The sequence below is a fragment of the Euprymna scolopes genome, chromosome 31 (assembly GCF_053919585.1).
Source record: "Euprymna scolopes isolate OS-2025 chromosome 31, ASM5391958v1, whole genome shotgun sequence".
Classification (NCBI taxonomy): domain Eukaryota; kingdom Metazoa; phylum Mollusca; class Cephalopoda; order Sepiida; family Sepiolidae; genus Euprymna; species Euprymna scolopes.
Genome location: NC_136512.1, coordinates 74,123,271 through 74,138,797, shown reverse-complemented (window position 1 = coordinate 74,138,797; position 15,527 = coordinate 74,123,271). Strand labels below are relative to the sequence as shown.

At 37.2% G+C, this 15,527-nt stretch overlaps 1 protein-coding gene across 1 annotated transcript in view; it reads left to right on the top strand.

Annotated features, from left to right (window-relative positions):
• The window catches only part of LOC145255821 (FACT complex subunit SSRP1-like), a 50,800-nt gene extending 40,605 nt beyond the window's left edge, over positions 1 to 10,195 (top strand). Inside the window, exons 14-16 of the mRNA XM_080114538.1 lie at positions 3,306 to 3,403; positions 6,060 to 6,330; positions 9,958 to 10,195. Coding sequence (XP_079970664.1) covers positions 3,306 to 3,403; positions 6,060 to 6,330; positions 9,958 to 10,041 — 453 coding nt within the window. The 3' untranslated portion in view covers positions 10,042 to 10,195. The remainder of the gene's footprint in view (positions 1 to 3,305; positions 3,404 to 6,059; positions 6,331 to 9,957) is intronic.
• The last annotated feature ends 5,332 nt before the right edge of the window (positions 10,196 to 15,527 follow it).

Genomic DNA, 15,527 nt, shown 5'->3' with positions numbered 1-15,527 from the left:
CTTCAAACGTAATAGATGTATGGAAACTAAAGCCGTTTTCAGGACTGCCAGCAACCATTGTAAGAAAGTAATAAGGAACGCAAGAGAGTTGTATGCTCAATCTGTTAAGTCCAAAGTAGCTGAGCAGCGGCTTGGTTCCCACCAGTTTTGGCAAATAGCAAACAGAATCCTGAACAGAAGCGTGTGCTCCATCCCAACTATTATCAATGGACCTGAGGTAATCTCGTCAGCATCAGACAAAGCCAAACTCTTTGTCAAGAACTTTGCAGCTAATTCTACCCTTTGCGACCAAGACCGCCAACCCCCAATATTTCCTCCTGTATCAGAAAACACGCTATGTGATATACGTATATCTGTACGTGATGTTGTGAAGCTAATCAAAAACCTTGATTCGAGTAAAGCAACTGGCCCCGATGGTATTCCAATTATAGTACTCAAAAAACTTCAACCTGAACTAGCGCCCATACTTACAAAACTGTTTAAACGTTGTCTTAAGGAGAATAGTTTCCCATCTCCCTGGAAAATCTCATCAGTATGCCCTGTATTTAAGAATTCAGGTGATCGCTCATCCCCCTCTCAGTACAGGCCAATAAGTCTCCTGTGCGTCATGAGTAAGTTGCTAGAATCTGTGTTAAATACAGAAGTAATCAACCATCTCAACAAAAATAACCTTCTTAGTGACACTCAATATGGTTTCCGTTCTGCTAGATCTACAGCAGATGTCCTTACAGTTATATCGCATAGGATTAGCAAATCTCTCGACGGTGGCAATCTTTCTAGGGCAATTGCTCTTGACATATCTAAGGCCTTTGATAGGGTATGGCATAAAGGTTTACTTCATAAGATCGCTAGCTATGGTATAGCTGGAAAAGTCTTCTCAATTATTAAATCATTTCTTTCTGATAGGTTCATAAGAGTAGTAGTTGAGGGGCAAAAATCAGAAGCTCACAGTATTAATGCCGGTGTCCCTCAGGGATCCATCCTGGGCCCAACTCTTTTCCTGATCTACATTAATGATCTTCCAAATCATATCCTTACATCATTTGTAGACATTTATGCTGACGACACTACCATTTATGGTACCACATCTAAGACAGTAAATGACCAAGTTCTCTCCAATTCTCTCTCCTCTGATCTTGAGCACGTAGTACAATGGGGAAAGGAGTGGCTGGTTACTTTTAATGCATCTAAAACCAAGCTACTCTCTTTACATCATCAACATTCTAATCCACATTTGTCATCAATTGAAATGAATGGCTCTCGTCTTCAGGAGGCCTCAAGTTTTGACAAGCTTCTGGGCTTGACCATTACTCCTGATCTTAAATGGAACACGTATATCAAATCTGTTGCCAAGGCCGCTGGAAAAATGGTGGGATCTTTCTATCGATCCGGTAGATATCTCACTGCTGATGCTATTCTCTATCTATATAAGAGCCAGGTACGTCCGAGGATGGGATACTGTGGCCACATCTGGGCAGGAGCTGCTAGAAAGGACTTGTCCTGCCTTGATAGAGTTCAAAATAGACTTCGTAGCCTCGTAGATGTCCTTTTCTCCTCCTTGCAACCTCTATCTCACAGAAGAGATGTTGCGAGTTTGTCTCTGATGTATCGTTATTTTCATGGAAAGTGTTCAACTGAGCTTCAATCTATGGTCCCCCCTCGCCAAACTTTCACAAGAAACACTCGTCTAGCTGTAAACACTATCAATAATTCCCCCCACTCTTTATCTGTGCCTAAACCTAAACGTAGATTCCATGAACAAAGCTTCTTTCTTAGAACTGCATGCCTGTGGAATTGTCTTCCGTTTTCCTGCTTTCCGGCTGACTACAATATGGTTGTGTTCAAGTCTAAAGTAAATAAGTTCTTGATGAGCCGTTCCATATAAGTTATTAAATTTACCAAATTTTCATTACTAATGATTACTATATTGACCAATTTCTACTGTACACTCTTTAACCCTTATCCTTGAGTGGCCTCTGGGCCTTGATAATGTGGTGATGCCTTTGTGTAAAAAAAAAAAAAAAAAATGAATGAATTTGCGCATGCACAAAAGTAATAGCAATGTCAACAAGTTGAAATGAACATTTTGCCTTTCAGCTTGTCAACATATTTCTGTATGTGTCAGAAAAAAATGTACTCTTTATAAACCATCCTTGGCGTATGATTACTATTTCCTGTTAATTTCAGTGTTTTTTTTTTGGGGGGGGGGGGGTACTCCTGTTCACCCCTTACAAATCATATCGCCACTTGGACGTAATGGGCTACTATTTGAGGCCATGCCCAGGAAAGATTAACAAGATATTTGTTTATGTTACATTTAAATTTCTGCATATCAGTACAGCCAGAGAAGCAGGCAGCAGGAAGGGAATTCCAAAGTCTAGCTGTTCGAGGGAAGAAACTATTAGAATAGAAAGCTTTCTGGCATTTAGGGACAACAACAGTGAAGGGGCGAGATCTTATTGCTAAGCGGGTTTGTCGGGGATATGTACATCGAGGGGGTACAATTGAAAGAGTTCATCAAAACACATTCCATTAAAATATTTGTAAAACTGGCACAGTGATGCAACATTGCGGCGATGGGACAGGGGCTGGAGCTTAGTTGATAAAGTCAGACCGATTTGATTGACAACTCTTTTTTGGACCCTATGTAAGAGGGAGGGACTGGTGGTAGATGCACCAGCCAAGATGTAGTAACAATATTCCATGCATGAGTGAATGGTGGCCTTTTAAAAGTACAGGTGTGAGTAGTCTTCTAGCTCGATAGAGGGAACCCACCTTCTTTGCAGCAGCCTTTGCAATATCCTCTATGTATTTGTTCCAGTTCATATTGACCGCAAATGTTAGGCCGAGGAGTTTGAAGGTAGAATTCTAAGGTAGGGTGCTATTTGTCATCGTAGATATAGGGGGTTGGAGAGATGTCTTGTAATTGTTAAAGGAGAGCAGCTTAGTTTTACTAGGATTAAATGTTACCATCGATTTGCGGCCCCATTCCACTTTAATCTGGAGGCCATTTTCTAACAATTTTGCCATTGTCTTAGATTTATGTACATCTGTTCTTCCTTCGTGCATGTTATAAAGCGTTGCATCATCAGCAAATATACCCATCTCGGACACGATATTATCATTGTCTTATGTACATCTGTTCTTCCCTGTTATGTGATCAGTAGTTTAAAAATTTTATTGGTTAAATATTTATACACACACACATCTGTTTAGTTTATATAGATTTATTATGATTAGCTAATTAATTAGTGATTATTTAATTTTAAACGTTGAATTTAACTTTTTATTTTTTAATTATTCAGAAATGGGAAAAATTGAATGAAGAAGCCAAAGAAAAATATTCAACAGCAATGGAAGCGTATAAGAAATTGGTTGCTGAACGAGGAGATGTTGAACCAAGGTAAGCCCTGCTACTTCCCAATATTGATTTTCAATCTCAACAGGATAAAATTGTCGCCCTAGAACAGACATGTTTGTATTGCCATTTGATGAAAACCCGTTTCTTTTTCTTGGGTTTTTTTTTTTTTTTTTTTTTTTTTTTTTTTTTTTTCGGACCATCTGCTAGTTGGCCAGTTGTGTACAAATTCTAAGAGCGAGAGCAGCCTTCTATCATGTCTGAAAGTGACACAATTGTTCGACGAGTCAGATCAAAGATGCACTGCTGTACAACTCATGCTCTCTACCAATCTAAGTTATGACGACAGGATCATTGCCATCACCCTCAAAATGCAAATCCATACGGTTCAACGTTTGAGGGCACAGTTCAACAAAGTTTCCTGCAGCAGTTATGGTCTTAAGTGTGGTTTCAATTGAGGGCCACATCATTCCACGTCACATCTTTGAAGGCTTGAAAGTCAACACCAAAGTGTATCTGGATGTGCTGGAGAGTGTGATGTTCCCTTATGCAATCAGGTGGCTACTGGTAAACCATGGGTGGGGCAGCAGGACTCAGTGCCGGCCCACAAGTCCAAAAACATCAAGGCTTGGTTTCAGAAGGAGTGCTACGACTTTGTACCCTTCTCTCATTGGCTCCTCCCCCTCCCCTCCACACACACACACACACACTTGAACCCTCTAGACTACTTCTTTTGGTCATATGTCAAAAGCATCACCAACATGACCTCCACAACACCAAAGCCTATTTGCTGAGCTCCCGCTGGTGCTTGTGGAAAAGACATGCTCCCAGTTCTGGACCCATATCGAGGCATTGATTGAGGCTGAAGACAGCTACATTGGATAGATGTCAGCTCTCCTTCATAATCAAGTTAACTGAATTGATTATTTTTCAATAAAAGTTTTAAAATAAAGCTGTGGCGGTGTTTTATATAGGGCGACAAGTTATCGTTCCACCCTATAAAACACACAGTACACTTCTTTTTTTTTTCTTTTTTTTGCATGAGCAAATGATGGCTTTGTAGGGGTATAGGATACTGTAATTTTCTTGCATGGAAGAGGGAGTCCACCTTCTTCGCAGCAGCCTTAGCAATATCTTCAGCATATTTGTTCCAATTCAGGTTAGCTGTGAATGTTAGGCCAAAGAAAAGGCCTTTGTTTTTAGCAGCATTTTATGTTACCTTCTCTTGTAGCATGTTTTTTTATTGAATATTTGCATCCCTACAGTTACAAACGAAAAATTGGATTATCTCCCCTGTCACGCTACAACATACAAAGCTCGATCTGATTTTCTTGACTTTCATTTCCAAAGAATACTTAACCCTATCGGCAGGGTCATGTATATTCCGACTGCAATCTCCTGCAGTTTCCATCTTTATATACCTTCTACTAACGAGATTACCAGTTAGTGATCTGCAATGTCTGAGGACATGATCCTCGTGGTTGAGCCACCCCTCCACTTCATCCTTCATTTTGGCTGGACGAGATTTAAATTATGTCTTTCAATCGTAGGTGTGTCCCTTTTGTTTCTGAGATTCTCATGGATAGCTCTGCTCTTGATGAGAAATCAACTCGGAAACTTCTGGATCTTTTTTCTCATCAAATCTTTATTGGAATTCATATACAGTAAACCCAGGGATATGGTGGCCCTGGATTACGTTTTTTTTTTTTTTTTTTTTTTTCTCAGGTTACAATGTAGAATACAATCTTTTTTTTTTATGGTATTTGCCCCGCCTTATAGTGTTATTTATGTTATTTGATTATATACATATTATATACTGTATTTTGTTACTAATTTTTGATATGTACAATATAACATTTTGCTTAGGCCCCGCCATACGGCAATTTTAGCAACCCTTTCTTTCTTTCTTTACATGAAGGTCACCATTTATCAAGGCCCGGAAGCCACTCGAGGATAAGGGTTATTACGTGTACAGTACTCAATGGGATAGTATCATAGTAATCGTTAGTATTGGAGATTTGATAGTGTCTTACTTAAGGGAGCGGTTCATCAGGAATTTGTTTATGTTGAACTTGAAGACATCCAAGTTGTAGTCAGGTGGGAAACCGGCAAACGGAAGAGAGTTCCACAGGCGTGCAGTTCTAAGAAAGAAGCTTTGTTCATGGAATCTATGTTTTGATTTAGGCACAGATAAAGAGTGGGGAAAATTAATGACAGTGGTTTCAGTTAGACTGGTGTTTATCGTAAAAGATTGGTGAGGGGGACCAGAGATTAGAGCTCAGACGAGCACTTGCCATGGAAATAAGAATAAAACAAAGACAGGCTCGCAACGTCTCTTCTGTGGGAGAGAGGTTGCAAGGAAGAAAAAAGGGCATCCCCCACTAAGCCACAAAGTCTATTTCGTACTCTGTCAAGGCAGGATAGGCTGTTTTTAGCAGCTCCTACCCAGATCTGGCAGCAGTACTCCATCCTTGGACGTACTTGGCTTTTATATAGATAGAGAATTGAAACGGATTAATGCTGTATTAGATCCATTGCTCTTTTGTTTTTCATAAACTCTATTTTCCTATTACTCTAACACTTTCTCATACCTGAGTTTAATCTCCATTTAAAAAAAAAAAACTGATGAAAATTAGATATGTTTTTAACCAAACCCAAAGATTCTGATCTGTAATATTCATTTTCTTTCTCTACCTCACAGTGCTCCTACAAAGAAAGCTACAAAGAAAGCGCCAAAGAAAAGTCCACGAAAGTCAGAGACGAGTAGTGCTGGCGGCAAATCTGCGGATGGTTCCTTCAAGAGCAAGGAGTTTATCTCCAGTTCCGATTCCAGTTCGGATGATGACAAACCCAAGAAGAAAAAACCTAAAAAGGACGAGAAACCAGAGAAGGCCCCTGCGAAAAAGGAGAAGGAAGAAAAGAAAGAGAAGGAAGAAGAAAAAGAGGAGGAAGAGGATGACGAACCTGGAGAGGTAAGGTTTCGATGCATTTAATCTTCAGAAAAAGTGCTTTGAGGGTTTCGTATGCAAATATCAAAAAAATTGATTGATAGCAGAGTTTGAATCTCACATCAATCCAAAACTGGAGCGCTAAATGAGGGAACGCATCTGGAACAGTAGATGTCTTAGTTTCAATTCTAGCTAATGACACGCAGTCCTTTTCTCAATCACTGCCTTGACACGGGGGTCCGCAACTGGGAGCATGCCTTTTCCACAAGCACTGGCAGGAGCTCAGCGGATGGCATCAATTAGTCTGGCTTTGATGTTGTGGAGGTTATGTTAGTGTTTTTCTCGACATATGACCAAACTAAGTAGTCTACTGAGTTCGGGGGGGGGGGGGCAGTGAGAGAGTGCTACAAAGTTGTGGCACCCTTCTGAAGCCAAACCTGGGTCATTTGACATATTATTACAAAATTATATATGGAGTACTGTTGTCACATTTGAGCTGGTGCATCTGCTGCTTGTCTCTCACTCCTAGACAGGGTTCAAAAGAGAGTCGCCAACCTGATAGGTCCTGAACTGTCATCTAGGCTTCAGCCTCTGTCCCATCAAAAAAATGTTGCATCCCTCGGCCTGTTCTACAAATACTTGAATGGTGAATGTTCTGACAAACTGCAAGCACTTGTACCTCCCTGACGTGACTACCCCCAACAAACCCGACAAGCAACTAAGTTCCACACCCCTTTACAGTAGAGATCCCTAGGCGTAAGAAAGCCTTTTACTCCAATAGTTTCTTCCCCAGAACTGCAAGTCTTTGGAACTACCTTTCGGGATTCTGCTTTTTCAACTGTACTGATATGCAGAAGTGCAAGTGTACCTTCATAATGCCCCCACAAATTATGTCCCCGATAGTAGCCCCCTACTTCAAAGTGGCATTGTGCCTTATTTCGGGTGAAAATTGAATAAAAAAAAAAAAATTTTTTTTTAAGCCAATTTAGGTGTGAGGTGGCATGATATGGCCCTCACTTGAAACCACACCATAGCCCTGGCTGTAAACTGTTTTCATCGTCATCCTGGCCATGTTCCTGTAATTTATGGCAATCCAGCGATGCATTTTGAGGGTGCTGGCAATGGTCCTGTTGTCATAACTTGGATCAGTAGAGAACATGTGTTGTACAGCGGAACATCTCCAATCTCGCTCGTTGAACATTGTGTCACTTTTACACATGATAGAAGGCTTTTGGGATTTGTACACAACTAGCCATCTAGTAGATTGTCTAAAAAAAAAAAAACGGTTTTCATCAAACGGAAATGGAAACATGTCTTTTCCAGGGCGTCAATTTTATTTTTCCACCCTGTATTTTACATTCAATCTACAAGTGTAGCATATATTACTAGTATGTTCACTTTATTCCATATTGAAAGAAATACTACGGAGTGTACCTTATCTCATTCTACCAGAAAAATTACTTGCATCTCCTATTATCCTGTTGGCCACCATTTGCTGACTCATGGAATATTGTTGCAACATCTGATACTTCTACCATTAGTTTCTCTGTCTTAGAAAAGGTCCAAACAGGAACACATATATTAAGGACATTGCCAAGACAGTTGCAAAGAAGGTGGGCTCCCTTTATTGTGCTAGAAAAAAATTACTTTCTCCCCCCCCCATATTAATCTATATCTTTACAAAGCCACAATTCGCTCATGCATGAAGTGTTGTTGCCACATCTGTGCTAGTGCACCTCTATAAATATAAAAGCGAAAATGTGTGTGTGTGTGTTCACTTCTTCTTGTGTATGTCCGCGAATGCTTTGGCTTGCAGCGCAAAAATAGGTCAGACTTCCTCACACCTGTTCATTTTGTTTCATAAACCTTCATATAACGCCCTTATCAGTTCCTCTCCATCGTGGCACAGATGGTTAGGTGACTGGCTTTTTTCCCCCCCTTTCGTTTCCACCTTTGCGTCAAGGCTTCTGGGTTCAGTCCGACCTTCCGACTAAAACTTTTTTTTCTTTTACACCTCTTTTTAATACACACACCTCCAAACACCCGGGCAATGTCGGGTACCCCCCCCCTTGCTAGTTATAGAATGAATATCGATTGAAAAGGCATTTTATAACCGTTCTTGAAGGAGATATTGTTTTTAAAGGGAACTACACACCGCCATAATACTTTCTTTCTTTCTTTTTTTTTTATTTTTTAAATATTTTTACTTTTTTACTGTTTTAAAAAAGATAAAATTGATTTTTCTAAGTGTTCGTACTTGGTAATATCCAAGATCAGTGCTCCAAAAAAATAAAACTACCGGAAGTGGATATAGTTGATTATGTAACGCAACCGAACGGTATGGACTCACGTAGTCAATACACAAAAAAACGAAACCCTATATTTATTTTAAAAAATACTCTCATTTTAACACTTCTTGTTGTTATTACGGAACAAAAGAAAAAGACTTCTTGTATTATCAAATAATAAAACAAATATTTTATTGCAAATAATTAATTTAGTTTTAACACTAACATAATAATTTAGTAAATTATTTTATGTAATAACTAGCATGGGTGCCCGGTATTGCCCAGGTGTTTTGAGGTGTATGCTGAGCAAAAAAAAAAAAATGTCAATTTTTTTAACTTTGACCCCCTATTATGACCCCTTAAAATTTATTGTTTGGGGCTCAAATCAAGTTATTAAGTTAGATCCATGTCCAAGGAACCTATATCTAAAATTTCATGTGTTTAGACCCAAAATTGTAGGAGAAGTTTAGTAGAGTTCTCAAAGGTTAAATCGTTTAACTTGACCCCTTAATCGCCAAATTTCTGTCCGAAAACCAATCACATCGATTTTCCCCAATCTCAGTACCCTGTATATCAAATTTCGAATCTGTAGGCTTAAAATTGACAGAGTTATTGCGTAGGGAAATGTAAACAGATGCACACACACACAGACACGTTCACTTTTATACATAGATTTAATATTTGATTATACAAGAAGTGCTTTCTTTTTTATTCTCATTTCATAATAACACACAAGTGTTAAAACTAAAGTAATTATAAAAGTGAAAACACAATAAGTGTAAAAATATTTAAAATTTTATTTCAAAGCGACTATTTAAAGAAATGTATAAACTTTTTGTTTGTTTGTTTTATTTGAGGTGTTTTTTTGTTTTGGTGATAATACAAGAAGTATTAATCTATTGCGGACTATTATTCTCATCTTTATTAGTTGTAGATGAGAATAATAGTCCACAATAAATAAATTAATATAAATAATACTCACCTCAATAATGAATTCTAATTAAAATAATATTTATACAAGTGTTAAAACTAAATTATTTTTTTCTGAATAAAATGTTTTATTATTTCATAATGCAAGAAGTGTTTTCTTTTTTTGTAATCACACAAGAAATGTTAAAACTAATCTCTTTTTAAATAATATATAGTAAGGGTTTTAAAAAAAAAAAAAATTGGGAGAAAAAAGTGGAAAATTCCATTAGAAGTTTAAAATTTGGATCTTGACTATTTTTTATATCCAATACAACAACTTTCTATGTTATATTTTGAGAAATGTTATATTTTATTCGTGGAAATTAATCTGCAAATTTTTCTTTAATTTAACCTTTCTTTTTTTTTTTTTCTTTTTTTTTTTTTTTTTTTTAAGTTGCCTTCTGATGAGGAGATTCTCAGTAGTCCTGAAGCCTCTGAAGAGTCTGGATCTGATGAAGAAGAAGAAGAAGAAGAGTGAAGATACTGATTTGGATCCGACTTTCATCTACTTTGGAATTTTTGTTGTTTCTGGCAAATCCAGATCCAGTTATATATTTTTTTTTTTTGTCATTTTCACTTTTATTTTCTGGATTTCATTCATATGTGTATATAATAAAAAGAATTTTAAAAAATAGTTTTCTTTTTTGTTTTTGTTTTGTTTGTTTTTTTTTGGGGGGGGGTCCTGTATTTTTCTGAAGAAAAGAAAACTTTCTCTTTACATTTTTCTACTTTATTATTTTTTCCATTTTAGGGTGCCTGGAAAATTCGTTCATGTTTGCTAGGTAGGAAAACTAGTCATTATTGAATATCGATTGAAAACACATTTTATGACTGTTCTTGAAGATAGTATTTTTGAAAGGGGACTTACATACCCCATATTTTTTTTAAAAATATTTTTACTTGTTTACTGTTGTTTTAAAAAAAATGCTAGGTTGGAGGTTACATTGGCTGAAACATTATGAAAATACCACCCAAGATACAAACAATCCAAAGCATACAGTTTGTAAAAATATAAATGTTAAACAAAGTGAAAAATTAATGAATGAAGTTAAAATGGTATTTAACCTCATCAAGATGTGACACAAGGTCAGAAAGTGATGGTGTCAAGCCAGCGCCATAGGAGATGTACTCTGGCTTAGCAAAAATTACCTGAGTATTTTCGTTGACATTCCCTAGTAGAGACACCTCGGGCAACAAGCAATAAACTTGTTCCACCTGGCAAGGCCTGGGAGGGTGGACCTCCTAGGCAATACCTAAATGGCGTACCTCAGTCTGACAGGTACAGGGCTAGTCCTGGTATGTATAAAATAGACGCAAACTTTTTATCTTTAGAACTAAGACTTACACTAATCATTAAAAATAATAAGGAAAGTTGAAGTGTCGTGCCAGCCCTGTTTATGATTCAGCACTCCTAACAAAACCAGATACTTAATTCTTGAACCAACGCAGTTACTTTCTTTCTGCACATTTTGTCACTTCTGGCAACCAATCAGATCTCACATGAAAGCATTGTATCAGCAGCAGTTGTTTCCCACTCTAAAAATCTCTCCAGACAAGATATGAAGCCACTTGATGTAAGGTGCTAAAAAAAATACTAATTCACGGTCAAGAACTTGCCAATAATGTGTTAGGTGGAATAGATTCTGACCTAGAAAACAGCAATTCTTTCCTCTTTGTCAGAAACATCACATCTCAAAATGTGATAAAGGACAAAATAAGAGAAGCAAGAGTTACAGGGTTGGTGAAACTAAATCCAAGATACACTTTCTACTCCTTATTTGGCAAAACAATATAAAAAAATAAATAAATTCTACTCATTTGGCAAAACAATATAAAAAAATAAATTAATTCTACTCATTTGGCAAAACAATATAAAAAAATAAATAAATTTTACTTATTTGACAAAACAATATAAAAAAATAAATAAATTTTACTCATTTGGCAAAACAATATAAAAAATAAATTAATTCTACTCATTTGGCAAAACAATATAAAAAAATAAATTAATTCTACTCATTTGGCAAAACTATAAAAAAATAAATAAATTCTACTTATTTGGCAAAACTATAAAAAATAAATAAATAAATTCTACTTATTTGGCAAAACAATATAAAAAAATAAATTCGACTCATTTGACAAAACAATATAAAAAATAAATGAATTCTACTCATTTGGCAAAACAATATAAAAAATAAATGAATTCTACTCATTTGACAAAACAATATAAAAAAATAAATAAATTTTACTCATTTGACAAAACAATATAAAATAAATAAATAAATTCTACTTATTTGGCAAAACAATATTAAAAAAAAAATTCTACTCATTTGGCAAAACAATATAAAAAAAAATAAATTCTCATTTGACAAAACAATATGAAATAAATAAAAAAATTCTACTCATTTGGCAAAACAATATAAAAAAATAAATTCGACTCATTTGACAAAACAATATAAAAAATAAATGAATTCTACTCATTTGGCAAAACAATATAAAAAAATAAATTAATTCTACTCATTTGGCAAAAAAATATAAAAAAAAATAAATTCTCATTTGACAAAACAATATGAAATAAATAAAAAAATTCTACTCATTTGGCAAAACAATATAAAAAAATAAATTCTACTCATTTGACAAAACAATATAAAAAATAAATGAATTCTACTCATTTGACAAAACAATATAAAAAAAAATAAATTCTACTCATTTGACAAAACAATATAAAAAAAAAGTTCATATCTTCACTCTTAAACAGGCTCAGCCTCAGAAGTGACGTGAAGTGATCAAGCAAATCCTTGCTAAATGGAACGGTTTTCACTACCACAACGATGACAGTCAGCAGCAGTTGTAGCTTCACTACCTTCTACAGCACGACAACAATGACTATCATAATCAAATGAAGCAAGCCTTTCTTTTAAGTATTTTTCTTGTGTATTAAGATAAGAGTTCTGTTCTTGTGTTAAGTTCTGAGAGTGATCTCCCTTGCTTGTTGTTAATTATTGACGGGTGATACAAAGAAAAAGGTTTGGATAAACGGCCATGTGATTGGCGTTCTGTAAAGAGTAAACTAACATTCTTACCGACAAACTAGCCGTAGCTCAAACGATCATCGTCATCATTAATATCTGCAGCTTGTTCTCCAATCAACCAAATGTCTACAGCAGCTCTGTCGAAAGCATCAGGTTCCAGTGAAAAGACCAAATTAAATTAAAATCAACTGTATTTATTTTAATTTAGGTTTGAAATAATCATTCTTTTTTTTAAATTTATGAAAAATGAAGTTTTCTCTTTGTTGTTTTAAAAGTCATTGCTATTTTTAGCACACATGGTCATGGTGTATTTCTGGGTGTGTCATACACTTTGGCCAGGATAACCATCACCATCATCCTACGGAGTGATGTGAAAAGTTAACTACTAACATTCTAACGGACAAACTAATTGCAGCTTAAAGGATTGTCATCATTGTTGGAGACGCCCCTCCATGGGGTTAATGGACTATCTCATGACGTCACTTCCTCTGGTGATGTCACTTCCGGTATCGAGTACCGGTGCTTGGCAGTCAGAGATTGGCACGCGACAAAGGAGGTCGGGTGCACACACCCCACCATTGAGCAATGGTATTTCTCAACCTGTCTTTGCCTGCAATATATGTGAATACATGTTTGTTTCCTTTCGTTTATTACCATTTAACCCCGTAACAATCATCATCGTCGTCATCATCATCATCATCAATATCTGCAGCTTGTTCTCCAACCAACCAAATTTCTACAGCAGCTATGTTAAAAGCAGTACGGCACAATCACACTGATACACCGGTTCTCACCAGATCACCAAAGTTAAGCAATGTTGTGCCTGGCCAGTACCAGATGGGTGACCATTCGGGAAGGTTAGGCGCTGTATGTACTTTCTGGGAAGGTTGGGCGTAGGGCCAGCACCCTCACCCTGAAAAAAGAACTCCTCACTACAAAAGCATCTACAAAGTTGTGGATGGCCTATACCCCTCTAAGCAACAACTTCCAGTGAAAAAACCAAAAGACACTTTGACCAGGATAACCATCACCATCATCCCACAGTAATTATCCATTATCTTTCCTGTCGTTTCACTGGATCATGAAATCTTCTTAACGGTCATTTATCTATTTTTGTGAAATAAATGCCATCTTAGTATTTTGCTACACACACAGGTTTCTTTTTTCCTTCTTTGTGATTGCCATATTTATTTCTGTCTCCTGTCTTAGCTGTAAGACCTATCACCATCATCTGTCCCTTCAACAAAGATAAAAATAGAATTAATAAAAGACCACTGTCAAAGTATTGTTCCATCTATAATATAAAACTCACCTGTCTGTTTAAATGTATGTATATATGTGTGTTTGTATGTATGTTTGTATGCCTTGCAAAAACTTCTGACAGAGACAATGGATCCTTACAAGATTGGTATCATTTTGAAGCTCTACATCTCGGACGATAAATATCGAAAAATTGGCCAAAAACATTTATTCCTTCACCCTAAACTTGGCCGTTTTGTACAAGGAGGGGTCGATTTTTTTTCGCCGACATTTTAGCAAGTCATCATCACCATTGGATTGACTTTGATTAATTTCAACACTTTTGACTTCTGGTTGCATCATGGAGACATCAGCTAAGATGTCAGATTTTTTTCACTTTCTTTTCCACCTTTGCAGGTTCGAGCCTGCCTGCCTACTACCACCTTTTTTTTTTTTTTTCTGAACACACACCTCCAAACACCTGGGCAATGCCAGGCACCCAGGCTAGTATCTAATAAACGATATCCAGCATCTGAGGAGAGTTCAAAGACTGGTAACTCAAATGGTTTAGGCTCGATCAGATCTACCCAATGAAAGTTGACTCAAAAAAGCTTAACTTTTTCTCTCTTGAGCACTGATGATTATGTGGTGATATCATTGTTTGCCATTGTCTCCCATGTTCGTAAACAAAAACATACTGTCGGCTGAAATATGACACACCCAGAAATACACCATGACCATGTGTTAAAAATAGCAATGACTGTTTTGAAACAACAAAGAGAAAACTTCATCTTTCATGAATTAAGCAAAAAGAAAGGATGATTATTTTAAACCTAGATTAAATAAATACAGTTAATAAGTACCAAAAATACTTTTAACTGTAAGTAATACGGTGTGAAATTAATTATATTCATTTTTAGTGATACTATCACTGGTCATAGAGCCTGTATCACGAACAGCTCTTCCTAAAGCTAGCAGCTTCCACAGCAAATCTCCAGTTCAGCTCGGGGCCTAGGAGCACTCTCATCTCGATTTGATGAGAATCAAGTTGGTGTTATCACCTTGGGGACCAGAGGTGGCAGAACACAATGCACACTGTTGTCAGCCTCCTGGGTTTCCCCCCCTCATGCCTGCCGTTCCAGTTCCTGAATTCTGAACCTGCTTCAACTCCAGCTTACTCCTACAGTGACTCCAGCGCCCCCCCCCCCCAGCTCACTCCAGTGACTCTCCAGCCGACTCTGCAGCTTCCAGCAGCTTCCAGCAACTTCAGCACTTCCAACTGTCTACAATAACTCTCCAGCTTACTACTGCAGTGACCCCAATGCTTCCAACTCTCTCCTGCAGCTTCTCTGGCTCTTGACGTCCAGCTATTAGTTCCAGTGCCCACTGATGTCCAGTGTGCTCACTGACAACCACTTATTCCAGTGCCCACCAACGGCCAGCTACCTGCTCCAGTGTCCATTGACGTCCAGCTACCAATACTAGTGTCTACTGACATTCAGTGACCTGTTCCAGTACCCACTGACGTCCAGCTATCTGCTCCAGTTCCCACTGACCTTTAACTAACTATACCAGTGCTTACTGACGTCCAGTTACCTGCACCAGTGCTCACTGACGTCCGGCTATCAGTTCCTACCTCAAGGACCCAACAATCTCAACTCTTTGAGACGCCCGTTCTCACTCCAGCTCATCCTGA